We start from the raw sequence: 27,589 nt of genomic DNA, 5'->3' as shown, positions 1-27,589 counted from the left end.
CTAGACACACACATATATATCTAGATTTATTAACATCTATATGAATATGAATAAATGCTAGAAAGACTTACAATGAAACGGAGGAAGTATCTCATAATTCTCATCTTACTTGTCCCTTATCCAAGTAATGACTTAGTCTCTTTGTCTCAAAAATATAAACTTTTGGTATGCAATCCTCGGGATGTGGATTTTCATCTCTCAAGGGGATATCCTCTCGTTTGCATGTCATCTAAATAGTTATAAAAAATGAAAAAAAAATGACAACATAGATTAATACGAAATATATCACTCCACAAACATGCAAAAACTAAATTCAACTTCTATAAGTTGCAACAAAAATAACAAATTAAACTGAAAATAGTTACCGCACATTCGCAACGAAGTTGAATTTAAACTTACATGCTTGTGGAGTGATATATTTCATATTAATTTATATTACTATTTTTTAAAATTTTTTATGACTATCTAGGTGATATGCACGAAAGGAGGGATATCTCTTGAGGGATGATTTCATTTTCCCCAATCCTCCGCCCTGATTGCTGAAAGCTGAGTCCTCGAGATCACGGGCCGATTTGTTTGGAGCAGTATGTGCCGTGCGCCTCGGGCAGTGCTACTCGCGAAAGCCCAACCCTCGCAGCCGGCCCATCACAGACTATGGATTCCATCACCTATCACCTCTTCAGTCTTCACCCACGTCCCTCGACACCCCGTCCATTCTCCTTCGCGCGCCGCCCGCGCCGTCGCCCATCGCGGCGGCGATCTCCACCACCGGGAGCAGCTGGCGGTGCCGACGGCCCGCGTCCTCTGCTCTTCTTCCGCCGCAAAATCCTCCCCTCCATCGACTCCTCGCGACTTCGTCCGCTGATCTCCATCCATCCATCCACCGTGTACTACCCGTCGTCCTGCTGCTTTCCGTCCGCCTCCGGTGAGCACCCGTGCCAACGCGACGCACGTCCTCTTTCTTTCTCATCCCTCTCGTTCTATGCCCCGATAGATCCACCCCTTGTGAATTGGAGATCTGAAAAAGATTTTGTAAGAAAACAATTGTGCTTAGTTCTAGAATGACATTGTGGATTTTTATATTTGTGTATATATTTTTTTTGGTAATAACTGTTTTGAGTCCTGTCCAACAAACTCATTGAGTGAAGAGTATTTACTCTTTTACTTCTGTATAAAGTTGATTTTGGAGCTTACAGGAAAGCTTATAAGGTCATGGGTCATCATCGTGGACATAAAACCTGTATTTGTGACCTTTTAATTATTACTAGTATATCTGTGTTAGTTTTATGGTGCTGCTTTGCTGTTCTGATCCACATTTTGCGCCTTTTCTTGACAAAAAATTATGCTTCAGTGCTGGGAAGATGTGGATGGGTGGTTATGATCTCAGAAGAAACTTGAAGAGGGATGAAAAAACTGATTTTGTCAGAATGGATTCAAAGAAGCAAAGAAATGCTTCTCTTGCAAGAAAAAAGGAGGAAGTAAGAGTTTGCAATGAAGGAGAGACATCTGAGTCCTTGATTTCAGGTTTGCCGGTGCTTCCTTTTTCTGCATGTATCTTATAGCTCTCGCCGAGCATTCACAGTTGTGTTGTATCATGTTTGTTTAACTAGGTAACTTGCACTTCAAGTCTAATGAAGGTGTCTTCAGGAGTGAGTTCAGTGGAGAAGTCGCATCTAATATGTCTAAAAGTGTTGTTTCACTTGCTCTGCTTGATGGTGATTATATGTGCTGTTATACCCTTCTTACTTTTCCAGGCATATATATATATAAACACCGCTATTTGTTAATGATTAACAATTACAGTCCTGTGTAGGGGACACAGTGTTATTTGTATGCTCAGGCATGGTTGTACAACGTGATGGACATGTTATAAAGTTGCTGACCTCAGCAAGCTTGCTTAAAGCTTTTAATGATGAAAGTCAAGACCATGATAACTTGAAGGTTGGTGCTGGTAATCATTCAGTTGACTAGTTGTGATCATTGCTTACTCTTCACCTGATTCTTCATTGTAGGTCGAAGTGCACCATAAAGACGCTGTTGTCATAGGGTCTTTGAGAGAATATCATTTAGATCATAACATGGCTGCTGTCGTCGTCGAGAACTTACCTGATCTTCGCCCTGTGCCTTTCAACAATGTTCAGAAATTTGTACCACATAGCATGGTAGTAGCTCTAGGCCGTGATATCTCTGGAAAATTAATGGCCACAGGTGGGTTGTTGATTGGTGGTTCAAGCGGATCATACAATCCTAAGCTTATGTCGTCGACTTGTAAATTCTCTGAGGTACACCTGTTCTTTTATCACTTGAAGTACACACTTGCATGATTACAATAAAAATGTTTAATCTGTTTGTTTTATACATATCTGAGGAGATAAGATGATGATTTTTCCTACATAACTCTTATTCCATTTCACTTTATTTTGTCCAGTTCAACCAGTGTGGCCTGTAATCCTGTTCTGTTTGGTGCCAGGTTTATGAAGGCGGGCCACTTTTTGATTTTGATGGGGACTTTCTTGGCATGAACCTTTCCCTCACTACTGAGGGAACCTTATTTGTGCCAGGGGATAGAGTTCTTGATCAGCTTGTGAATTGGATACTCCATCATGAGGTTAAATTTGCTGCACGGTTAGCGGCTTTGAAGGCATTGAGGTATGTTTTGCATATTCTGAATGGGACACATATCCTGCTCCTCCCTGCCATACGTGATTTAATGCGTTTAGCTGTTTTTTATGCCAAACAGCTTATGAGACTTGCTGGTTTTGCAATAATGTGGATAGTTGGGTGTTGTTCCTTTTGTAGGGTTTTTGACATTGTAGTTCCTCTGCAGTTTCAATGTGTTATGTTACCCTTAATAGCAATATGATTCTCTTCCACCTATATCAAGATGTTTCTGTGTCCAATTGGCACATGCCATCGCTGCCCTGTATTAGATTAGTCATATGTTCCAATGTTTATCGATATTTGTCTAATTTTATTAGAGAAAGGAACATTTTGTCCAGATTTAGTGGTCACACTGCTATGATGCCTCCTGATACTGGATGTTTTTTTATAACATTTGCTCAATTCTCTTGTTTTCTTGAAATAGTTATATGCATACTACTCCAGGTCTTCTTTTATCTATACTTTTCTTAACAAGGATCAATATGGGGATCTAGAATCCTTGGGCTATCCCGAGCCCCCAATATCGAATGGTAAGTCAATTCCTGTAAATATTGTGACTTTTCATGCATTGTGATTTTTTTTTACTTACTGTATCACTTACAACTATTTTACTTTGTATCTTCAACTAGATGGCATGATTTTGGCTAATACTTTTGAAGAGCCTTTTGGTAACGTGTGTGGTAAAGGTGTCTGGAGTGAACTAAGTGAAGATGTTGCCTCTAACATATGTGAAAATATTGTCGCACTTGCTTCATTCAATGGTGATTTTACAGTATTGTGTTGTTTACTGTTTCATATTTGTACTTTGATCATAACTAACTAATGATCAAAATTATGATATTCAGGAGAAAAACGAAGTTTTGCATGCACGGGTTTTTTTATTGAATGGAACGAGTGTGCCACTATTTTGACTTCAGCGAACTTACTTAGAGATCCTCGTGACGCAGACAAGATTATCAAAAACTTGAGGGTTGGTGCTTCTAAATATTCTATGATCCCTGTTCATTTGATTAACTGCTAAGAGTCTCAATTGTGTTGTTTGCAGATTAAAGTGTTGCTTCCAAACAATCGGCGCACCAAAGGGACAGTACAACATTATAATTTACGTTACAACGTTGCTCTAGTTAGTGTGAAGGATTACCGTGTTCTCCAACCAGTAAAAATTCAACCTTATAGGCATTACGCTAGTGAATTACTAGCTGTAGGGTGTATCTTCAAATCTGGCAGATTAATGGCCTCAAGAGGGCGACAACTTCCCATCGGTGTCACACATGACCGCAAATTTCTTGGTTATTCTCAATGTACAATCACTAAGGTAACAGCTTCTATTTTTCTTGTCTACTATACATGGTCAAAGTAAATACTAGTTTGCATCAGAATATGAATTAGCTATCATATTTAATTGATATTACCAAGTATAACTTCTCCATTTCACCTGGCTAGGTTGGCATTGGAGGTCCGCTTCTTGGTTTCGATGGGAACTTTGTTGGCATGAACTTCTACGATGAGGGAGTAGAAGGAACCCCATTCCTATCATGGTGTGAGATTTGCGAGATCCTAAAGTATTTTAAGACAAAAGGGTATGTCTAGGTCTTTTTGTGTAAGTGCTTTGATGATGTGCTCCTTCCAGTCACAAAATAATGATGTTCACATGTAGTCAAACCAATTAACTTTGACCATAGTAATTATTTCAAACGGTAAGTTTTGGGTGTATAAAACTGATAGAGTAAATTATCATAATATTACACTAGTTTAACTTTTTCGTGGCTTTTATGAAGTTAATTTTTTTGATAGAATTATGAAGTTAAAATTTAAAGTTCTGCCATGTTGACCTTGAAAAGCCAAAAACTTGATTCTTTAGTAAACGTAGGGAATATTGTACAAATTCATGTTTCACACAATTAATTTCGTTTTTTTTTATTGAAGCAGGTTCAGTCAAATCATAATTTTCAATTTAATTATTTGTTGTGTTTAATAGGACTGTTGCTGAACATAGGCATGGTAATCCATCTGATGTGCTTGATTGGAAGATCGTTGGAGATGACAGTGTTTTCCCTGCTAGGTATTATGATGCATTGCTTTACTGTATCACGTTCAATGTTAGTATAAATTTGTTGATAACAGAAAATTACTGAATGACAGATGGTTGGTACCTAAGCCGTATTGGTGTTATCCTGAATTTCTGGTCCAGCATAAACTTGCAGTTAAAATGAGTAGAATCGAGACCATTCCGTGTTGAATTGCTCTCCATATCATATCTTGTGAACCTATTTAACGTCGAGAGACCTGATTTAAATTGTCGGTATGTTCAGTGTTTATAAGTTGTGTTTACATTTGGACAAAGTGCTCTGAGTTTTGAGCCCGACTGCCCGAGGGCCATCCGATCCGACCAGTGATGGACGTCCTACGGGGTCTTTTCACAGCCAAATTCAATCCTTACATTTTTATAAGCTCAAAAACATATAGGGTGTGTTTAGTTCACGTCAAAATTAAAAGTTTAGTTGAAATTGGAACGATGCGATGGAAAAGTTGAAAGTTTGTTTGTGTAGAAAAATTTTGATATGATGAAAAAGTTGAAAGTTTGAAGAAAAAATTTGGAACTAAACTCGGCCGTAGTATGAAATTCAGCCTTTGAACACGTGCAAGCTCGTAGCTTCGCTCGTCATCCTCGAACCTGACGATGAAGAGGTATTCTCAGATCTGACTTCTGAGCCCCTTATTCTTGAGCCAGAGAGAGGGTGGATCGGAAGGGAGGAGAGATCGGGAGGGAGGGAGGGAGGGGGGGATCGGATGAGAAGGGGAGGGTTTATCTCAGAAGATATGTATTGTTTTTTAAAATCGTTCCCACCATGATGCTATAGTGTTACTGTATGTGGAGGGTTAAACTTCAAAATGCATCTACATACTCTCCTCTTCAAGAAACCGTTCTTCCTCCCTCTTCTCAAGAAAATCGGTCTCCTCCCTCCAATATAGTGTTACTGCATGTGTATGACGTTACTGTACTTTTAACAGTAATATTGTGGTGAATTACAGTAAATCAGGAATTGAAACAAAAATATATAGGTTAAAAGTCTCAAATGCTAACCATATACTTGTTACTGCACAAAAGTAAAAGTGTTACTGCACGGAAGGTATACGTTACCACGTGTTTATGCAGTAACACTACCCAAAAAATACAGTAAAATGCCATGTAGTAACATCATGATGCGATTGTAGTAATGTACAACAGACAAGTAGTAACAAGTAATAGTATAGTATTACTACTTGTGGAGAGACAATATCTCTCAACTGATGTAAGGTTTTTTAAAACCGTTTGCACCATGATGCTAGAAAAAAAGAGCTTATCAAAAGTAGATCCGTCATGACTATATTTCAACTATATTTTAACGCTGTTACTGCAAGTAAGACACAATGTTACTGCATAGAGGTTGTCGTGTTACCGCACCGTCCTAGGACGAGAGTTGAGAAGAGGTGGGTGGTGGGGGGAGTTAGTAGGCGGGTTTGACCGGTGGGAGGGGCCTTTGACCGAGGTGGGAGGTGGGTTTTGGGCCTTGGTAAGGAGGGGAGGTGGGTGTGACCCTTGGGAGGGAGGCTATTCTATACCCGGAAGAATAGTTTTTCTATATATATATATATATATATGTGTGTGTGTGTGTGTGTGTGTGTAACGGACTCAAATTTTCAGGGAAAAATTTTTGCAAAATATTTCAAGTCATGCTCTTCTCGATTCTTCCTTTGAGTAATCTCACTTTTGATCTTTTCTTTGACTTGGATCTAAACTTTATTTGCTAAGTTAAAAGCTTTCTTTAAAATCCCTTTTTAAATTTTACAAAACCTTTCCGTTTATTTTATTTAATCTTTAACTTTGGCTCTAAATTATATTTCCTTTGAATCCATTCCCGAACATCTCCAGCAAATACTCTTTCAATTCCCGTTCAACAATCTCTAGAACACATGAAATATTAATCTCTCTAGAATTAATATCTTTTCATTTAGAGCTTACTACACTACCACCAAATCCACTTTTATCTTCCACCAAATACTTCCCCTTTGATCTCTACCCAAACACATGAATTATCAATTCTTATTTTCTCCAGAACCAATACCTTTCCTTTGGATCTCCACCTAAATATTCCCATAGTCCATAAAATATCCTTGTCAATCTCCCTAAGTCAATATACCTATCCCTTAGAATTTATTAATCAACCACCAATTCCGTTCGTAGAAAAATTCCCATCCACATATACTGGAGGTTAAAATCCCAAAATTTATCCAAAGTTAGTAGATAAATTAATTATATTTTCTTTCCATTTGACTATTTTAAATTTTAAAATATTAGAGAAAATATTTTGTGATGAGTTCTATATTTGGTTCTTATTGAATTCTTTTAAAATTGGAGCATCTTTATTTTTATCCTTTTCAAATTTATATCTCAAAAATAAATATCTTGATTTTATTTTAAACAGTATTTCAAACTCCTTTTACTTCAAAAACCTTATATTCAAATTTATTTTATAAAGTTTAAAAGACCCTCAAACATTCCTCTTTTAAATTTTATCTCCTTTAAGATATATTTAAAACCTTCCATTCAAAAATTCCCCTAGTTTTCAATTTCTTTTGAATTCTATTTAAATTCATTGTCCAAGTTCAAAAAGTCCACATACTCCCTTAGGTTCCATTACCTTTGAATCCCATCTAAATTCCTTGACCATATCCTTGGCACAAAGAATAATATATTCCTAAAATAATTGCTCTTGTGCTAAGGAAATTCCAACTTATATTCTTCACTCAATTTCCCCTTTTAGCCAAAAATACACATAATACCAATTTTAGAATTCAAATCCTATTTATTGCCTTCAACTAATTCCCTTCTATATTCCCAAAAATATTTTGAGGAATATTATTAATTTCCCTTCCTATTTGAGTGCTTCCAAATAAATTCCCTCAAACTCCACCTCTAAATATTGCACTCAAATAAATTAAGAAATCTCTTTTATGAACTCTTTCCAAATTCAAATTCTTTGTAAAACCTAGCTATCCAAAGCAAGTATTCAAATTAGACTTCTTTCTTTTTGTCATCGGGCCGAAACTCCGTTCTTTCTTCCTTTTGGCCCAATCTTTTATCTTTTATTTTTTTTCCTCCTCCCTCTTGGGCTGCCGGCCCAGCTAAGCCGAGCCGGCCCAATTCGGACCATAGCCCAGCCGCCTCTCTCCTCCTCCTTCCAGGTGTGCGTGTTGTACACGCGCACGGCGCACGCCGCCTCAAACTCCCTTCCGTCGTCACGAAGTAATCGGCGCCGTCTTTTCTTCCTTCACGCCAGCGTCGCCGTGGTCAAGCCGTCGACCGCCTCCAGAACCGCCTCTCCCCACCGCCCCTCTCCCCTATAAATAGCCGGCCATCCCTCCCCTTCTTTACATACAAACAGAGCTCCATCTTTCTCTCTCTTGCCATGTCCGGCCGTCGCCGTCGTCGGCCGATCTCCCTCACCGGAGCTTCGAAAGCCAAACCCTTGCGCCACCAACTCCGCCTCGCCGAGGTGATTCCATTTTTTCCTATTTCCCCTCTCCTTTAGCCACTGCCACAAGCACTACCGGCACCACCATAGCCGGCCAGAGCTGAGCTCTTGCTGCCGCCGTTCCGGCCATTCTATTTACTCCCTATGCCTTCCACCGACCTCCCCGGATGCGTAGCGAGCGGGAACACGCTTGTCCGCCGCCGTCGAGGCCATTCAACCACCGAAGCACCGGTGCCCTGTGCCCTCTTCCCCTCTGTTGTTGCTCGGGAGAAGAAACAGAAGGAAGGAGAGAAGAACGGGAGGAAGAAGAAGAGACATATGACAAGTGGGCCCCGCTGCACAGTAAACTTCCTCTTTTATTTGATTTCAATCTTTAGACAACCGTATCTTTCCAACCACAAATTCAATTCCAGTGAACCTTTGATCTAAATTCATCTAATTTCAAACCCTCCCTTTTGATACCAAATTTCCTATTTAAAATTTTGTTTAAATACCCTTTTAATTTAAACCTATTTGATTTATCTTAAATCCCTTTAATTTTAAAATTTCTTATTTTATTTAAATTCATTTTTAAATTAAATTATCTTTAAATATCATTTCTTTATTTATTTAATTACCTTTTCTTTATTTCTTTTAAAATACCATTTTAAATTTTATTTCTTTAATCTATTTTTAAAAAAACTCTATTTGAATTCAAATTTCTTTAAACCATTCTTTTACAATCCTTAGCCACCAAAAAGCCGCCGTGGAAACTTTACACCTTCTATGGAGACGTTCGCGTGGTCTCAAACCCCGAAGTCAAACCGTTGGTCGTAAAACCCGGCATAACCTAATCCTAAGGTCGAAGTGTCGCTCTTCGCACCCCACGCCTCAACACGTACAGTGGTCGGAGCCTCACTACTCCCTCGACCTCCACAAGCATGCCACACACTAGTCCTTGAGCTATGTGCGACCCTAGCTGCTCTGTTGTCACTCACAACTGCAGAATAACACTGTTCTGCTCCACACAAATCTCCTAACTCACTAGCCGTTGTGCTACTTAACTGTAGCATCGACTAGATGAGCCGATATTTAGCCGTTATGCTACCAACCTTAGCATCGGCTAACCACTCCAAATATCTAACCGTCGTGCTCCTCTATTCTAGCACCGACTAGAAAACCAAATCCACCAAATCAACCCCACCTATCCATTTTATCCTTTTCCTCAATTCCAACCTTTAGAAACCAAAACCTCTCTTCTGTTTTCCAAACTAAAATTTATTTTGAACCATTCCTTTTTCCTTCGCCTTGCTCCAATTTTATTTATTATTTGGTTTTTATCATTTCTTTGTAGCAATTTGCTTATAGGCTTTATTTGCTATCTTTTCGTATTCGTACGTTAGACCGTACAGCAGGTTTTATCAGCATCCAAGGAGCTGACGTGGACCCAGATGGCTACGCTAAAGCCGCAAGAAATCTTAAGGTGCAAGGAAAGACATAATTAAAATTTGATCATATAGAAAACTTGATATGATCTTCATATTTAATTTGATGCATAATACCTTATTCTTTTAACATCTCATGGGTAGATGTTAAATGCTTTTAAGCATGATTGCATGAGAACATAGAAAGAAGCATTGGTTATCATTTTATGTGATTTACTATTCTAAACAACTTTACAAACTTAGGAATCCGGTTAAAATGGGCATTTATGAGTTGAGATTATGAATGCTGTGATTATGAATGTTGATGAAGTTTGTGATGTTGGTGTGGGGAGTTTGGAAAGTTTTGGGTGGTTTAACCGGATTATAATTACCCCCTTATACCATGGAAATGACATAGCTGCGTCCATCCACACAATCAAGTAATTGGACTTAGCCTAGTAAATTGTCCCACTATATGAAAGACTGTTGGGTGGCTCTATGAGCGGTTTTGGGGTGAACTTGCGTAAGGAGTTTGGGCGGCAGTGTTTCACAACAGTGGGATTCATGAAAGTGTGACGATATAGATACCTTGCCTAGGCCTGGCAAGAGTTCGACCACTATGATGAACCAAGACCCCACTGTGCAGTAACTAGTAGTAAGTGGGACCTTCGAACGGCTCTGGTGTCCTCAGCCTTGCAAACTGTTGACATCGTGTGGGTAAAGCTGGACAGTCTCTGCAGAGGTGAATTAAATCATTCGAATGTGCCGTACTCCCGGTTCTGCAGTTGTGTCATCAGGGTGATTCCTACTCCTGAAGTATAAGTAGTTTTAAAATTAAAGAGTTGAGGATAAAGATGATTTATGGTTTTTATTATTCCTTTACTTTATTTTTGTTTATTTATTCATATCTACTCACCTTTAATTATTTATAATGTCTTGTTGAGTACATAAGTACTCACATAAGTACTCACCCTTGCATAATTTGACATATAGAGGAAACGTGCTAACAAGGAGATCGGAAGGAAGCGAGATTTTACGGCAACGACAAGTTTACCTAGGCTAGTCTACACTTGAGCTTTTGCTTGTGGAGTTCTTTGAATTCTTTGGAGTTTATTAGCTGTAGTTTTAGTAGTTGAAGAGCTTAGGAGTTAGTAGTTTAGCACTTTAGATTTTTCTTGTATTTTCAAATAAGGATATTTTAGTTTGGATCTTTTCAACCTTTAACAATTGTATAATTAGCTTGTATAACCAAATTTGTATAATTAATCGAAAGCTGATCTGTATATCAATCTATGCGTGATCGAAATCCTGGACGATCACGAATGAATTTTCGGGGCACCAAGCCTAAATTGGGTGTCCCCACAGTGTGTATATATGTCTAAATTCATTATCATCAATATGAATATGGGAAATGTTAGAATGACTTACATTGTGAAACGGAGAGAGTATATAAGAAACACTGACAAAACTCCAAAACTGGGCAATACTGTCAAATTACCAAAATTTTGACATTAAATTTGGTAAGATTCATTTTGGATACAATCTAAATATTCCCGTTCTTTTGGTGAAGCGTCCTCCCTCCCCTCTCATGCTTCAAGAAGCATCTCCGTCGGATTTGACCATGCTAAAAAAAGTCTTGATTTTGTGAGCTCGACCTGCTGTCAGGAATAGAATTGTCACACATAAAAAAATGAGTTATTTTAGGTAATGGTCAATTTAGCAATCGTTATGGGCAGTAGCTAATGATGGAGATGCCTATTTGGACGGACATTGTCTCCTGAACAGACTTGTTCCATGCCCTTTCTTGTGCTAGTTGTAGGGACCAATGACATGTCATTCCATGATCCAGCAGGCAATAGAGCCCAGAAACTCACAAACCTGGCAATTTCAACCAATACAGACAGACAAGGCATGCAGATTTAACACCAGGATTTGGAGGTCACGACTCACGATCAGTGAGGCAGTGACCAATCTTGCATTCAAATATGTTAAGATGATAATATCGATAATTTACATGTGTACATCCTAAACAGAACCTAAATCGGCATGTTTTGCCAATACACGGCACATGTTAATGGGACTTTTTCTTCATCCTTAGGAAGCTAACCAATGTGATTCTGGAGGGAGCACCTGTGCCTGATCTCTTCTTGATTGTTGTCGTTTTCCACAGCTTTCCATCTCTTACGGTAGTCGTGGTTGTAGATGATACATTATAGAACTGCATACATACAAGTTGTGTTCAAGTTCTAAAAACGTCTGGATGAAGATTTCACTTCTTCTCAAGAACTGCTGGAGAGCAATTACCTCGCATACACCGTGCAAAAGCAATCTCTGAAATGGGTCCTGGACATTCAGTACAAGCATATCTTTACCACTAGTGTCTTCGATGAAGGTCCTAACTCGTTCCTGCAAATGTGAAAAACAGATAAACCAATATAAAACAGCTACTGAATGACCAGCAAGTGCAGCACATTATGCTTCTCAAGTACTTATGCAATACAACCCGAATGCAAAATCATATTGTAATTATTAATTTCCACTTGCATTCACATAGCATGTGAGTGTATACATCAAAAGTTTCACAGAAATGCTAAATGCCGACAAATTAGAACTCAACCACCTCATTTCTGACTGATAACATGTCGTAACACAAAATCAGGTCACCCTTGTTTATGGCTGAAGCCTGAGCAGTAGAAGAGTAGAACTGCTTCCTTTTCATTAAGAAGATAACTGTACTAAAAATTGTAGAGACAGAGATGCAAGAGCAAACAGGATGTCGTTTAAAAAGCTTAGGTACCCCAATGGTTTATACTTTGTAATAGAAAGCCAAGAGACAGATGCATGTTTATATGGTTGCGAAGGAATATTCTAGATCTTAGATGTATGTAAAGAAATCTGAGACCCTCAAAAGTGGCAATCATTTTAGATCTAGATGTTCTTTAGATGGTCCAAACTGGTGTAACAAGATAGATATTCTAATGCAATTGAACACTAGAAACAAAAACTCCAAGGACCCTAATTTGCACCAGATTGTTTGTTAAAAGACATCTCATTTGTTCCTGGAGAATAGTGCTTAAATTTTTATAGTTGTAATCATTGATCACAATAAAAATCCATCAACACTACTAGAAGTAGATAACACAGGAGGATATACTGTCAGTTTTTATAACATAAATATCATTTGATCCTTTAAAACTACAAAACCAGAAAGATGCAATCTGATGCAGCAAACCAAAAACTCTCAAAAGCAAACAAATGTTAGCAACTGTTGTGACAAACAGAAACACAAAAAGGTTAATTCAATGAGATAGAAAGCCATACTTCGTATATTTCAAGAAGATCTGGGAGGAAATTTCTCTTTATGGCTTCTCTTGTTTGACGATCTATATGATGCCAAGAATTGAGAGCAACCAATTCATCTCTGTCCAAATGGTTCTTCTGTTTTGTAGAAGACTGTTTCATCTGTTGCATCAATCGTGCCTACAGATGAAAAGCACAGTAAGTAAAATGGATCCATAAAAAAGTGCACATGATACCTAATGCTATGCAGCTCTTATTTCTCATTGCACAGAGTAGCAACACACTAGTATACCTCAACATCCATGTCAATACTCCTGAAGGCATCCCATTCACCGACACTTGTCCTGCAGAATGCAGAAACGGGCAGTTCCTCACCTACATGCAGAACATAGATCGGTGTAATATAGAAATGAAATGTTCCCTATCTCTATAATAGTACATGAAAAATGTAACCTGACTATAATGCCTGCATTAAATGTCAATGCAATTAAAGTGCACAACTGATCATAAGTGTTTAAGGAAAAAAGTGACAAACAGGGAAACTGGATAGCATACAGCATTCTCACGAATCCGTACATTTTTAGTTAATGACATAATTCTTGTTAAAGTTAACGTGTGCATGCTGTAAGGAAAAAAAATTGTTTCTCATTCTAATGTCAACACATAGTAAAGAGTATGCATAACATGGATTTTATCTTCTTCATAACTTATTACTACTCTCTAAACAGAATGAAACATTCAATGACTTAGTACCCCCTAAACAGAATGAAACATTCGATGGCCAGACTGTAAGACATGCAATATGGTGTTAAAAAATGTGAGCAGCACTGGATCTTACCCCATGGTGGAGGAGCAAAAAGGCCTTTGATTTCTTCCACATGAAGACGGGGGACAAGTTCAATGAGCAACCGGTCATTCAACCACCTACGAGATCTCCGATTACTAACCTGTGCAACATTGCAATCTATAAACCATCAACCCGCATATTCTTAATGTCAAAGATAACAACACTGTATCAAATATAACAGGTTTTTTTTTCTGAGCTGCTATTCCATAGATCATCATCCATTTCTCATAACAGGGATCAAACCATAATTTCATTCAATCATAAAACTAGCAGCAAAGGAACAAAATCACTTTTTTATTTTCCCTAATAGGATGAGCCGCCTCACCTTGGCGGCCATGTCCTCAAGAACTTCAATCTTCCTCTCAATCATCTGCCCACGCGACTTGACGGCATCTCCACCTAAGTTCACAAAATCGAACAAGGGTTAAAAATCGCTTGCGTCAGGACGCATTGGGGGGCAATTCGGAGATACAAAAAAGGAATCTACCTTTGGCGGAGTCGAACAAGGAGGCGTAGAACTCCTCCTCCCTCCGCAGCAGATCCGCGCTCGCCATGCTCGACTTCCCCGTGCTTCTCGCGATCAATTCCTCTCCTCCGCCGGCAAGGCAGGCCTCTTGCTCCGATTCCGGGATGTGCGTGTTCTAGGGCTAAAATTGGGGAATCGCAAACGGTGTCGGTGTCTCGGTGATCGCTAGGGGAGGGGGAATATGCGGCGGAATCGCGGATGCGACTGTGCGACCTAGCAGATCGCAGTGGGCCGAGAAGCCCACAGTTGTGGAGAGCAACTAGTTTGGGCCTAATGTGATGGGCCTCCCAAGCAAATGAAACTGAAAAAAGTGCACCGAAGGTCCCTCAACTTGTCAGCGAGATAAAAAAACGTCCTCCAACCGCAAAACCAGATATGCGGGGTCCCTTAACTACAACAAACCGGTCACCCGAGGTCCTTCGGCAGTTTTGATCCTGGTTTTAGTCTACGTGGCAGCTGAGTCAGCGTGGACCCCACGTGGGCCCCACGTGTCAGCCAACCACTTTCTCTCTCCCCTCTTCTCTCACTTATCTCCTCTCGGGTAAGCCGGGGCGGGTGGGGAGGAGGTCGCCGGGGCGGCCGGCGATGTGGCAGCGGCAGCACGAGGCGATGCGGCCGGCAACAAGGTGGCGGGAGCCGGGGCGGCGCCGCATCCACGATCGCCTGCCGCTGTTCTCCTGCCGTCACCCGGAACTCCGACGTCGGCAAATTCTGACGACGCCCACTAGCTAGTCTGACCACCATGAGCAGACTCCCTCAGGATTCCACGAGGTAGCGAGCAAGGACCTGCTCCTCCTCCTCGTCACGGCGCCGGCGCCGGCGGCGCGTGCATCACGCTCCAGTACGTCTCCAACGTCATCATCCACAACATCCATGTCCATGACTGCGTCCCCGCCGGCAACGCGAACGTGCGTGCATCGCCGACGCACTACGGGTGGCACACCCGCTTCGACGGCGACGGCATCTCTCTCTACTCGGCGCGCGACGTGTGGGTGGACCACTGCGCGCTGTCGCGGTGCGCCGACGGGCTCATCGACGCCATCATGGGGTCGACGGCGATCACCGTGTCGAACAGCTACTTCTCGCACCACAACGAGGTGATGCTGCTGGGGCACGGCGACGAGTACCTGCTGGACTCGGCGATGCAGGTGACCATCGCGTTCAACCACTTCGGGATCCAGCTCGTGCAACGGATGCCATTGTTTCCCGTGTTCTTGGCTTGTTTTGCTTGTGAGTTGTGATAGCAGAAGAGGGGAAAAATGTTTTTTTTTTGTGTGTGTGTGTTGGATTGGATTTCGTCTGTTTGTTTCTCATTTTGTTTCCCGCTGTCGCGTCGCCGGCCACGTCGCCTCGTGCTCCAGCCGCCGCAGCGTCGCCGGCCGTCCCGGCGACCTCCTCCCCACCCGCCCCGGCTTGCCCGAGAGGAGAGAAGGGAGAGAGATAGGAGAGAAGAGGGGAGAGAGAGTGGTTGGCTGACACGTGGGGCCCACATGGGTCCCACGCTGACTCAGCTGCCACGTAGATCAAAACCGGGATCAAAACAGCCGAAGGATCTCGGGTGACCGGTTTTGTATAGTTAAGAGACCTCGCATATCTGGTTTTGCGGTTCAAGGACGTTTTTTATCTCGCTGATAAGTTGAGGGACCTTTGGTGCACTTTTTCCAATGAAACTTGTGACGCCTAGGCCCAAGGGGATAAGCATGGGTGCCTCAGGACTAATGGTTCTTTTTTTTGGTATTCTCATTCGAGATATTCTTAATTTGTTTCGATCCAACAAAAAGTATCTCAAGGTACCATTATCTCATGGTATCAAATCGTTTCCGATCGTCGGATAAAACAATGCACATCCTGCCCAGTTAGATCTAACGATTGAAAACGATTTGATATTGGTACCTTACGTTATTTTTTATTGGATTGAAGCAAATCTCTTCTTACAAAGAACACTGTTCTATCTATCCCTATAACTCATTTACCTATTTGTAATCACTTTTTAATTTAACATTTAACTATTTGTCATCCATATATCGATAACATGTGGATCCTCATATTTATGATATGTATGTCCAGTGATAAATAGTTAATTGCCACCTATAAAATTGACAAATATAAGGGCTCATATGTTGTTGATATATGGGTGACAAATAATTTAATATCAAATTTACAAATGGCAAATAGTTAAATGTACATTAATCACGTCCCTGCCTGATCTCTTAAACCACCTCTCTTTAAATCCTGCTGATTGCTGGTCTCATGGATCATCTTCTCTAGTGAGACACCGATTCTTTGGGTCTCACGAGTCACGTGCGTGGGTGTTTCTTGGTGTCAAACTCGACCTGTGTTTGATTGCTCGAATGTACTTAGCCTGGCTCGTATGTCTTATCCAGGTTGAGTTTGGCCTTGGTTGGTAAAATACAATAGAGGGTGTTTGGTTGTATGCATTAGATGAGCCTGGTTTCTCTGAGATGTTGTTTAGTTGGTTGGATAAGAAAATTTATACGCAAGAGATTGTGTTTGGTTGCTCGTATGTACCTTGAATCCAATTATGTTTTTTCTATTGTAAGAGTATAATCCTACCAAGTATATAGAAATAATAATGTCTTAAGTTCATAACACTTAGGGTGAGTTCTTATGAACAATTTACAACTACAGCTTTCTCATTCTCTATAAACACGCGCTTTAAAACCGTTAAACATCAGCGATACGTTTTATGTAAAAATCTTATATATAAAAGATTCCTTTAGAAAAATTCAAATAAACCTATTCTGTCTTAGTTTCAGTTCCCAACAAACATACAAGCTGAACTGCTCGGTCGAACTCGAACCCAGCCTATACGACTGTCATTTCTGAAGCCAAGCAATACGAAGCTTTGTTTGAGGCTTTGAGCTGCTACATGAATGGATCCCCAACGGTAGCGCATAACAAAAGATCTACTAGTATCAGTCACACGATAATAGCATTCTGAAGCTGTCGCTATTAAAAGTCGTTGTTGCCACTCGAATGGAACCATATTCTATGAACGTTTCCTCCTCAATTATCCGCAAAACAGAAATCACGTGTGTTTGTCTCAGTTCGTCCTCTCTTCTCCTATTTTTCTGTTCTAGAAACCCTGTACTGGCGCGTCAAAATATCCTTACAGTCTTAGGCTAAATTTACTTCCAAACTTTTTCTTTAAACTTCCAACTTTTTCATTACATCTACACAAATAAACTTTCAACTTTTCGGTCACATCGTTCCAATTTCAATCAAACTTCCAATTTTGACGTGAACTAAACACATCCTTACACGAAGTACCACTGTTTTACTTTGTTTTGGATGACTAGATGATTTGTGATGATTATCTAATGGTAGGAACGAATTGGTTAACTATTATACTTTTTTAAAAAATAATGTATTGAAAGTTTTTGAAAGCTTAGCAAGCTTTTCATGAGAATAGAACAGCAGGCTGGCTGACCCGTTCGCGGAAGATGGAAGACGACGTTGCCGTCCATCCCAACACGCAACGCCGCCGGCCGCAACGCGCCGGTTTCCGGTCCGATCCGCTTCACACCCACCACGTCTGCAGGCCAGCCGCACGACGCAAGCAAAAGAAAAAAAAAACAAACAGACCGGATAAGATTACTTACTACTCTCTTAGAACTACTAATCTAAACTATAAACCTTATTTTTTTCTTATAAAGATATAATATTTTACATTAATTTCCGTTAGCACGTTTTCAAACTATATAAGTTTTGTGTGAAAAATTTCTATATAAGTTGCTTTAAAATACATCCATTCGTCAAGTTTGTCATAATTAAAATTTAATTAATTATACTACATGTCAATAGTTTTTTCGTTTTACGTGCACTAACTTAATCTGTGTCTTTATTAGTTTTAAACATCATTTATTTGTTCCACTAATATCGTTTAGATTTATAATTTTAAGAATGCAAACTAGTTATAAGTAAGACGAAGGGAGTAAGAGTTATATGTCTTTCCCAAACAGCTAAAAAAAGGCCGAAAAACAGCGGAGATTTCTATGGAATTCGTCTAGAAAGCTGCGAATCTTCCCTTAGGATTCGCTTATCCTTGCCAAATCCTCTCCAAATTCAAAGCATCACTTATTTTTTTTTTTTAAAAAAACGGCAAACACGAGTCCATGAGACCACGAGTGACGACGAGTAGTCCTCCACCCCTACGCCTCGCCTTCTCCTCTCTTCTTTTCCCACGCAAACGCCGGAGACAGAGGAGGAGACAAGAGTCCAAGACCAATGCGAGGCAACGGCATGGGGCGGGAGGAGGAGGGGAACTCCCCAATGGGCCGCCGGTTGCGGGCCGTCTCGGCCCACCTCCTGCCGCCGGCGTCCACCACCACCACCACCGGCGGCGTTGACCTCGCCGCCAACCCCACCGCCGGCGAGTACGCGCACGGTATGTCGTATCTTCAGTCCCGTGTGGTGATGCCCGCGATTCGGATCTCTTTGGGGTTGGATTCCCAGCTGGTCGAGCAGACGAGCACTTTTGCTTTTAGATAATAATCTAAAATTGTTTCTGATTCCCAAACGGTGGTGGTAATACGCGTCGCAACACTGTGTTCATCGGATTTAGTTATGGTCGTGTGGAGAGGTTTCGCTTTTCTGAATTTGTGCTGCCGAGTCCGCGCATCAGTTCCATACTTCCGTTGCTTAGCTCGGTAGTATCCTTCTCGCTATTGGATTAGAGTAATCGCTTCTAAAGCTCCCTTTATATATCTAAAAATTAAAAATATTTAGAGTATTCGCTTGTGTGCTGAATAAAGGTAAAAGGGATGAGGCCTTTTCTTCCTTTTTTTAGTATGCCGGCACACGAAAGTTGTGGACTTGTGGATTCCCCAACTGCTGCATGTTTGATTTATCTTTCTTGACAAAACAGCCTTTTTTTAGTTTGTAACTCAATGTCATAGCTTCTCCAGTGCAGGGCTACAGTGCTGTGCTCCCTGAGAAGTTGCAGACCGGGAAGTGGAATGTATACCGGTAGGTTATTTATATTTTTGGCTGCATTTGCTTATGTTGCAGCTCACAATTGCTGTTTCCAATCTTGCAGGAATGCGAAGACACCTCTTAGGTTAATAGATAGATTCCCTGATACCCCTGATATTGCAACGCTTCATGATAATTTCGTGTAAGAATCCTCGAAATCTCATTTGAGCATCCGGCTTTTATTTCTTAATATTATTCTCAACTTGGCGAAGTCTCAGTTATTTACAAAATGTTATGCTATGATTTATCAAATTCTTGTTTTGAATTGTCAGCAAACATGTGAGTGCACAAACATAGAGTTAAGCAAAATGAACGCTAGTTCTGTTTTCCCTAGGATGAATTGTATCAGGAGGATTCTTAGGAAAATCTGATTACATAAAAAGAATTATTGGCAAGGGAAGCTGTTCTTTAAGCTATTTTATTGAAACCTTGGAGCCGGAAAATGTTTGTATCTACAAGGGAAAAGTGAGTTAACCTTTATCTATTGTTAGATCCACAGCCTGAATGCAGATGGTTTTTATCTGATGGTTTTATGAAAGCTGATAAATTTAGATCTGTTGCAGGCTACATGCTTTACAAGAAAATTATTATTCTTCAAATTTAAGTTCTGTGCTAAGTTCTGAGGCAATATACCCCAAATTGCGCAGGTATGCAGTTGAGACCTTTAGGGACTGTAGATACCTGGGCACAAGAATCTGCGCTGATGGAACAGTTGGGGAGTAAGGATTAGTTCCTGGATATATGTGTTATTATTGGCTTTTGTAGCTTTGTTCAAATCTTTTAAATGATATATGTATGGAACTTTGCAGCTACAAATGGATGACATATGGAGAAGCTAGTACAAACAGGACTGCAATAGGTTCTGGTCTTATTTATCATGGAATACCTGAAGTGAGTCATAATGGTCACAACAAGTACCGTCCTTCTTTTTTTAACTAGTAGCAGGCAGATCTTGTCACACATGGACAATGATATAACATTTGTATTTACACTTAGAGAGTCCCTTTTTTTTTAACTTGCTTTATTTTTTTTTAACTCTGAACCAGGGTGCATGCATTGGTTTGTATTTTATAAACAGACCTGAGTGGATCATAGTTGATCATGCCTGTGCAGCATATTCATTCGTGTCTGTGCCACTTTATGACACTCTTGGTATGCACTATTCACCAAATGATCATCTATATCCTTTTCATTCATCTAGCAACAATTTTTATGTAATCTGCAGGTCCAGATGCAGTTCAGTTCATTGTCAACCATGCGACAGTAGAAGCTATTTTCTGTGTGCCTCAAACACTAAGCACTGTGAGCTTTAACCCCTTATCTCAGCCTTGTATAGTTATTAGTTTATACAATCATTAAAATTTGCACTTTTCATGTCACTGGTACCAGCCATTAACTACTGAAGGTGGCAAGTAGCTAGTTATTTCCAGGAAATAGATCTATGCTTTCAGGTGCTGATCTCATCCTGCTATGAACACACAATGTCAAAAGACTGCACACTGCATAAACTGCATGCCCATCATACTGTTTGTTCTTAACCATATCCACATACGCACATGATCAATGGGCTGAGCGCTGGGCCCTGACCATGAAATATGTTTATGTGGATTCTGATCCTTGTTTCAAACACTACATCAGTTTGTACCTTTAATTTAATCATGATATATTCTTTGGAATGAAGTATTTTTATGTTTGCTTATGTATATGTCTCTATTTATTGCAGCTGTTAAGCTTTATAACTCAAATGCCATGTGTTCGCCTTATAGTGGTAAGTTCGAACCATTTATAATTAGTATGTTCAATCGAGCAGTCATGATTTTTTAAGAATCTTTGTTCTGTTTTTTTTTTCTTAACTTGTTTTGTATAGGTAATTGGTGGAGACAATGCAAATATGACATCTACCCCAACATCTACTGGAGTGGAAATTATAACTTACTCCAGACTACTCAACCAGGTGAATTTGCTACATGATCCTTCAGTTTTTGAAAACTATATTGTACTACCTTCGTCTCAAAATATAAGAACTTTTGGGGTTGAACAAGGGTATTAAGGAAGTATGTGGAGTTAAATGGCAGAAGGTTTTGATTGATCGAAAAGAGGAAGTAGATGGATAAATTAAATGAGGGAAGATTGCGATTGGTTGAAAAAAGAACGTAGGTGGAGAAGTTGCTATATTTTGGACAAACTTAGAATGCTAAAAGTTGCTATATTTTTGGATAGAGGGAGTATATGGGATACTAGTCTTAACACCTCATATAGTTTTAGAGATGTCTGCACCAGATGAGTTTACTAACACTATATATTGTTCATTGTATTTGTTCTATTCCACGCAAAAAATGTATTTGTTCTCCAATTTCAGTCAACCGAATCAAACTGCATACCAGTTGACTGCACTCCGTCATGTATGTTGCTCTGATTAAATTTAGACTTGTTCCAAATGATTTATCCATATCAGACAAAGTTGATGTGGCATCTAGTTTCCACTTATATTTGTGTGAGCAGTGTGCCTACGTTTTCATTTTTCTTTCTTATGGACACACATAGTATGTGCATTCTGTACATATTGTCTTTTTAAGTTTTGCGTCAAATGCCTGCATATCTGTATCCAGTCATATACATAATCTTTGGTGTTAGATTGAAGGTTGCTAGCACTTTTGCTCACTATTTTTCCATCGCTTTTGAATCTTCAACTCAGGGAAAGATGAGTTCTAGACCTTTTCGTCCTCCAAAACCTGAAGATGTTGCCACTATTTGTTACACTAGTGGCACAACCGGCACACCAAAGGTAAATAACCCATTTTTTCTGATTATTCTTTGCTCCATTCAAAGGGCCTTTCTAATTCGACCTTTCAATCTTGTGGCACTTGATGTCATATTTCCAGGGAGTTGTTCTTTCTCATAGGAACTTAATCGCAAATGTAGCAGGATCAAGCGTGGTCATTAAGTTTTACCCATCTGATGTGTGAGGAGTTTACATTAAATCTAGATTCATATCTTTCTGCTATAACTTAATAAATTTATATCATCTCTCAATGTTTTTGATAGTAGTCATGTTGATATCTCTCCACAGGTACATCTCATATCTACCTTTAGCTCACATCTATGAGAGAGTTAACCAGATTGCACTGCTTCACTATGGAGTTGCCATTGGATTCTACCAAGGGGTATGCAGATCCAAAACCATTCAGGATGTTAATTTGGTAGTTCTTTGCATTTGCTGTTTGTGTAAATAATAGAACATGTAGAACAATGGAGTTTCTGACTTAGAAAAGGTATATATCAATAACCGGGGCCAGGTGCACATGAAATAAACCACTTGGAAAAGCAATTGGTAATGCTAGTTCTCCTGTAACTGTAAGTTACCCCTAGACATAGGAGCAGAATTGGATCAGGTAGTGCAATATTTCTAACTGTTAGATAAGAATCATCCAGAGATCAATTGAACACAGCAGATTTCGACAGTCTAATGTCGTTTATATAACAGTTCTGAAGTCTGAACTTTCTACTCTTCTTAATACAATTTCGGTTGGTTGAGTTTCGGCCGACCCGGCTAAAAAATTGAACACAATAGATGCATTTTATGCTGGACCTTTCACCTACAAGATATCATCCCATTATAGTAGTTGTTATGGCATCCTTGTCTTAAATGGATCCATTTTGTTATCTCATGTTAGTTTACTGCACCTCTATGTTGCTCACCATAATATGCATCACTTCCTTTTATATCAAATGTTCATCTTACTGCATGCATAATAATATTTTACCGCCAATTCTGAATTCTTTGTCATTTCCAGGATAATTTGAAGCTGATGGATGATCTGGCTGCACTGAGACCAACAGTATTTTCTAGCGTACCCCGGCTATATAACAGAATTTATGCTGCGTAATACAACTATACCATTAACTTAGATACTTTCGTGTTTGGCATGACTATTTCTAGTCATATCTTTTGCACGAAATCAATTTTTTCCCTTTTCAGTAATTCTAACTGGCTAGTTGTTTATTACTCTGTAGAATTACAAATGCTGTGAAGGAGTCTGGAGGGTTGAAAGAAAGATTGTTTCATGCTGCATACAATGCTAAGAGGCAAGCCATTATGAATGGTAAGAACAGTATGAAGCTCATTGCAATTAAGTGTCTTATGTAGTTTTGCAATGACATTCCTAGGCAGCTCCTACATGTTTTCTGTCATCCCATTTTTTATCCACCACATGTATGAAATGTTAATTCTACATTTTTGTGTTATTAGGACGAAATCCGTCCCCAATGTGGGACAGATTGGTATTTAACAAAATAAAAGCTAGGCTTGGTGGACGTGTGAGGCTTATGTCTTCAGGTGCTTCTCCATTGTCAGCAGATGTCATGGAATTCCTAAGAGTGTAAGCTGGCTTCATATATGCTCCTTTGGGACAGCATGATTTTATAACTTGGATTAACTAATAAATTTTGTCTTATTTTTTTAACAGATGCTTCGGTTGTCTCGTAATTGAAGGATATGGAATGACAGAGACATCCTGTGTCATCGCTACAATGGATTGTGATGATAGGTTAATTGGTCATGTTGGACCTCCAAATCCATCTTGTGGTAAGATCTGTGTTTGGATTTTCAAGGATGTAACTAGATTTGCTTGGATAAAAAACTTGTCCTTTTGTTCACAGTAATCCCTCACTGTTATGGTCTGCCACTGTAGCATTAAGATTATAATATTTCCCAAAATAATTAATTAGATTAATAGGATCAGTTATTTAATATCCTATACATTTGGCTCTAGGTTTAACTAGGAAATTAGAGATTGCTTTGTTGGGATGATAAGGATCCAATTGTTGATGGTCGAGATACTGTAAAGTACACAATGCCTATTGGTACACATTTCTATCTAGCATATGTAGTCCACCGGTATAAGTGACCGTTGCATCCCTATTATCATCAAAAAATAAAGTAAACACAAAGTTAGGTTTAACTTGATTATAGTCTCTTGGCAATCAGGATAAACCCAGCACCAATAAGAGTGATCTTGTCTTTATCCCTGCTGTCAGATCCTTATCGTATCTATGAATTAGTGTTCATGACGCCCATCAAGTCAAGTCTGCTTCATATAGTTGTAGTGCATAGTAACCCATCACTGATGTAAAACATGTGACATCTCATATTTACCTTTCTTAACCCCAAATAAGTCTAGGTTTCATCTTCAACTAAAATATTGTTTTTTTTTGCGTGCTATCACACACTCACATAATGTAAATCCTGTTGCCATTTTTCAGAGATTAAGCTAGTGGATGTCCCAGAAATGAATTACACCTCTGAGGATCAACCATATCCTCGTGGAGAAATTTGTGTTAGGGGAACTACGATATTTTTTGGTTACTATAAAGATGAAATCCAAACGTAACGTATCTTGCTATGTATTTCTGTCTCCTATTTAAGTTCAAATATATTAAGTGAGTTTCAGAAATTACATTTGAAAACATGCAGGAGAGAGGTCATTGATGAGGACGGTTGGTTGCACACTGGAGACATAGGTTTGTGGCTGCCTGGAGGGCGTTTAAAAATTATAGATAGGTAAAACTGAATTACTACCGTTTGTGTTTCAGCCATTTCCTTTGGAATTAAAATGGCCTTGTGCCTTCGTCATATAATATATATTTTGTTCCTTGATAATTTTGCCATCGCATCCTTTCAATCATTGCTAAACAGTCTCATGAGTTTGGTGAAGATAGGAATAGGATTGATCTACTATCCAGCAAAGTTCTGACTTCCAAATTAATTTTTTTCCTAGGCAGAAGAAAATATCATGCTACAAGTTCCTGCGAAAATAAATTATGATGCATAGAAGTTTTATTAGTGATGTTTTCATGTACTCCTTCCATTTGAAAATATAGCTCTTATTTTGGGTGGGCAAGAGGACTAAGGCGGTATAATACTAAGAAGAGGAGTTAAAATGACCATGCTACCCATACTTAATTAAATACCTTAGGAATAGGAGAGTGGATGGTTAGTGTCATGTGTGATGCTTCCTATATGCAAGAGAGAGTATGTGATAAAGGGGGCAAAATAAAGAAAAGGCTCAATAAATTCACATGAAAGCCTTCTGTTTTTCAACAAGATTGAAAAAACTTTAGGCCTCATAAAAGGAAACAGAGGGAGTGCATCTTTTTTTCTTGAATACATGAGAAAACAGGAACAAGGAAGGGAGCAACGCCCACCCTCATCCAAACCACCAACAAACCTTAGCCTTTACATGAAAAACACACAAACTAAAAAACAACCTCACCCAAGCGACCTATTAGGAAACTCCCTAAGAAGCCCTGGGCATGATCCAACATTCATTGGTCACTGTTTGGATAACTGTAGTTACACTGAGATTAATGCTGTTAAACACACAATTTTTTCTATGCTTCCAAATCTTCCAAAGAGAGGGTGTACATCTTAGGACTTACTTTTAGCTTCCTTGCAGTTTCCTAATGATATCCAGATCAGTGATTGCTAAATTAAGTTGTTAAATATTAATGCATACTTGAAATCTTCATTCAGCTTCTACTATTTTCTTCTCACCATTATATTGTTTGTTATATGAGATTTGCATGGTTGGTGATGAAACTCTAATATGTGAAAGCTCACTGCTATTCTAAATTATAGAATTTGCTGTATTTTGTAGTTCTGTGAATACATACCATATACTAAGATGGTAGGGACTTGATAAGGTTAAAACTAGTGTGCTAAAAGACTAAAGTAAAAGCAAGATATTAACTCCTCATCTACTGATCGAAGAGCAAACCTTAACTATCCTCTACTGTTATTGTAGCAGACAGCTTTCAATTGCGAAATGTTGTAATGCATGGATGTTTTTTGAGAAATAACCACAACTCTATTCTGAAATCTTTTTGTCTGTAATTATTTATCCTCTTTGCACACAATTTTTTAGGCTATCTATTTTAATTTATTCCCCTGGAACTCTGTTTCGTCTGATTACTTTTCTTATTAAATTTTAATTGATGCATTTTTCTTTTCTCAAGGAAAAAGAACATTTTCAAGTTAGCTCAAGGAGAATACATAGCTCCCGAGAAGATTGAGAATGTCTATGCTAAGTGCAAGTTTATTGCGCAGTGCTTTATATATGGTAATATTCATGATCTTATATTGGTTATTACATACTAATTATTTACCATGTATATTCTAAGCCGTTGATTTGAATGCAGGTGATAGTTTAAACTCTTCTTTGGTTGCCGTAGTAGCAGTTGAACCAGAGGTGTTGAAGGCTTGGGCTGCATCGGAAGGAATCCAGGTAAATGTGCTGACCTTTTTTTTGAAGTAAAGAGTACATACTATACATTTGTACAGCCCAGTTTCTCCAAATCAGCAGATTACCTTCTTGTATGTTATTATATATTTTCCAGTTCACTACACAAACACTGCCTTTATTTATTAAAAAACAGAACTACAAATAGAGCTCCTTACATCCGCATTGCCTGCTTATGTTATGATCTTCCCTTTCTAACCTACAGTACGAGGATTTAAGACAGCTATGCGCTGATACAAGGGCAAGAGCTGCTGTCCTGGCTGACATGGACTCTATTGGAAAGGAGGCACAGGTTTAATTTTCACTTCTTAGTTCTTACCTTACATGCTCTCTTAATAAGTAAAAGTTCTGTATGATGTGTATGATTTCTTATCTATCTCTCTGTGCTTACTTACTGTACCAGCTAAGAGGTTTTGAATTTGCCAAAGCTGTTACCCTTGTTGCTGAGCCTTTCACACTAGAAAATGGTCTCCTCACCCCAACATTCAAGGTAGGCCCGTTAATTCTGTTGCAGGAGATCTCGATACCTAAGGTGCTAATTCTCTATCTCAATGATGTTGCAGATCAAAAGACCGCAAGCTAAGGCATACTTTGCAAAAGAAATCGCAGATATGTACGCACAACTGCGTGAAGCAGAATCAACAACGTCCAAGTTGTAATTACCCGAGTAACAAACAGAATAAAGGTTCAACCAACACAGGAGATTGAGTTCGCCAATTGTATATTCAACAGGATGAAATAAGCGCCTTCTATTTACTGGCCAAGCAAACAATGACAGCAGTATTTCACGAGCCCTTCCATCTGACGACGAAATGAAACTTCACCGATCAACAGCAGGGAACAGTGCTTGATGCATAATTCATATTTGTTTCTTATTTGAGTGAAGTAATACTACTGTTTAGTGGGATATGGACTACTCATTTGTTTGGGACAGTATTTGGTGCGGAATTAATATTTGTTTGTTGCTAGCAATGATACTATGTTTCCTGCTCTCTCTCATCGAAAGTTTGAAGTGGTTTGTCCCTTAAAAATTACAAATTCCA

At 39.3% G+C, this 27,589-nt stretch overlaps 4 protein-coding genes and 1 pseudogene across 5 annotated transcripts; 4 read left to right on the top strand and 1 right to left on the bottom strand.

Annotated features, from left to right (window-relative positions):
- Positions 1–684: 684 nt before the first annotated feature.
- On the top strand, positions 685–5,321 carry LOC127754826 (uncharacterized). Of its 2 annotated transcripts, XM_052280420.1 has the most exons (13): positions 685–925; positions 1,352–1,524; positions 1,611–1,715; positions 1,814–1,941; positions 2,013–2,282; positions 2,471–2,649; positions 3,106–3,191; positions 3,291–3,422; positions 3,507–3,631; positions 3,707–3,976; positions 4,105–4,241; positions 4,640–4,723; positions 4,804–5,321. In XM_052280420.1, exons 2-13 carry the CDS (start codon positions 1,362–1,364, stop codon positions 4,898–4,900), a joined length of 1,776 nt encoding a protein of 591 aa, XP_052136380.1. In that variant the 5' UTR covers positions 685–925; positions 1,352–1,361; the 3' UTR covers positions 4,901–5,321. The 2 variants fall into 2 exon arrangements, with proteins under 2 accessions (XP_052136380.1, XP_052136381.1); XM_052280421.1 differs by lacking the exons at positions 685–925; positions 1,352–1,524 and having other exon boundaries at positions 1,643–1,715; positions 1,804–1,941.
- A 2,761-nt stretch (positions 5,322–8,082) lies between these two features.
- On the top strand, positions 8,083–9,475 carry LOC127754828 (uncharacterized; annotated as a pseudogene).
- Positions 9,476–11,511: 2,036 nt separating this feature from the next.
- Positions 11,512–14,421, bottom strand: LOC127754827 (uncharacterized). Its single transcript, XM_052280422.1, has 7 exons — positions 14,215–14,421; positions 14,053–14,126; positions 13,719–13,827; positions 13,173–13,255; positions 12,902–13,060; positions 11,885–11,986; positions 11,512–11,798 (listed from the first exon to the last, which is right to left on the bottom strand). Exons 1-7 carry the CDS (start codon positions 14,279–14,281, stop codon positions 11,652–11,654), a joined length of 741 nt encoding a protein of 246 aa, XP_052136382.1. The 5' UTR covers positions 14,282–14,421; the 3' UTR covers positions 11,512–11,651.
- A 417-nt stretch (positions 14,422–14,838) lies between these two features.
- Positions 14,839–15,494, top strand: LOC127754615 (probable pectate lyase 12). The gene is made up of 2 exons (XM_052280191.1): positions 14,839–14,924; positions 15,014–15,494. Exons 1-2 carry the CDS (start codon positions 14,839–14,841, stop codon positions 15,492–15,494), a joined length of 567 nt encoding a protein of 188 aa, XP_052136151.1.
- Positions 15,495–18,307: 2,813 nt separating this feature from the next.
- On the top strand, positions 18,308–27,518 carry LOC127754996 (long chain acyl-CoA synthetase 6, peroxisomal-like). Its single transcript, XM_052280615.1, has 23 exons — positions 18,308–18,661; positions 19,182–19,242; positions 19,313–19,390; positions 19,896–19,967; positions 20,058–20,139; positions 20,295–20,400; positions 20,474–20,550; positions 20,972–21,016; positions 21,116–21,202; positions 21,944–22,033; positions 22,131–22,210; positions 22,319–22,412; positions 23,043–23,131; positions 23,263–23,351; positions 23,498–23,627; positions 23,715–23,833; positions 24,511–24,634; positions 24,722–24,808; positions 26,263–26,366; positions 26,446–26,531; positions 26,752–26,838; positions 26,950–27,036; positions 27,110–27,518. Exons 1-23 carry the CDS (start codon positions 18,502–18,504, stop codon positions 27,203–27,205), a joined length of 2,130 nt encoding a protein of 709 aa, XP_052136575.1. The 5' UTR covers positions 18,308–18,501; the 3' UTR covers positions 27,206–27,518.
- Positions 27,519–27,589: the final 71 nt, after the last annotated feature.

Source organism: Oryza glaberrima, chromosome 11 (genome assembly GCF_000147395.1).
Source record: "Oryza glaberrima chromosome 11, OglaRS2, whole genome shotgun sequence".
NCBI classification, from domain to species: Eukaryota; Viridiplantae; Streptophyta; class Magnoliopsida; order Poales; family Poaceae; genus Oryza; species Oryza glaberrima.
The sequence above is the reverse complement of the archived record's forward strand: the minus strand, read 5'-3'. Positions and strand labels throughout refer to the sequence as shown.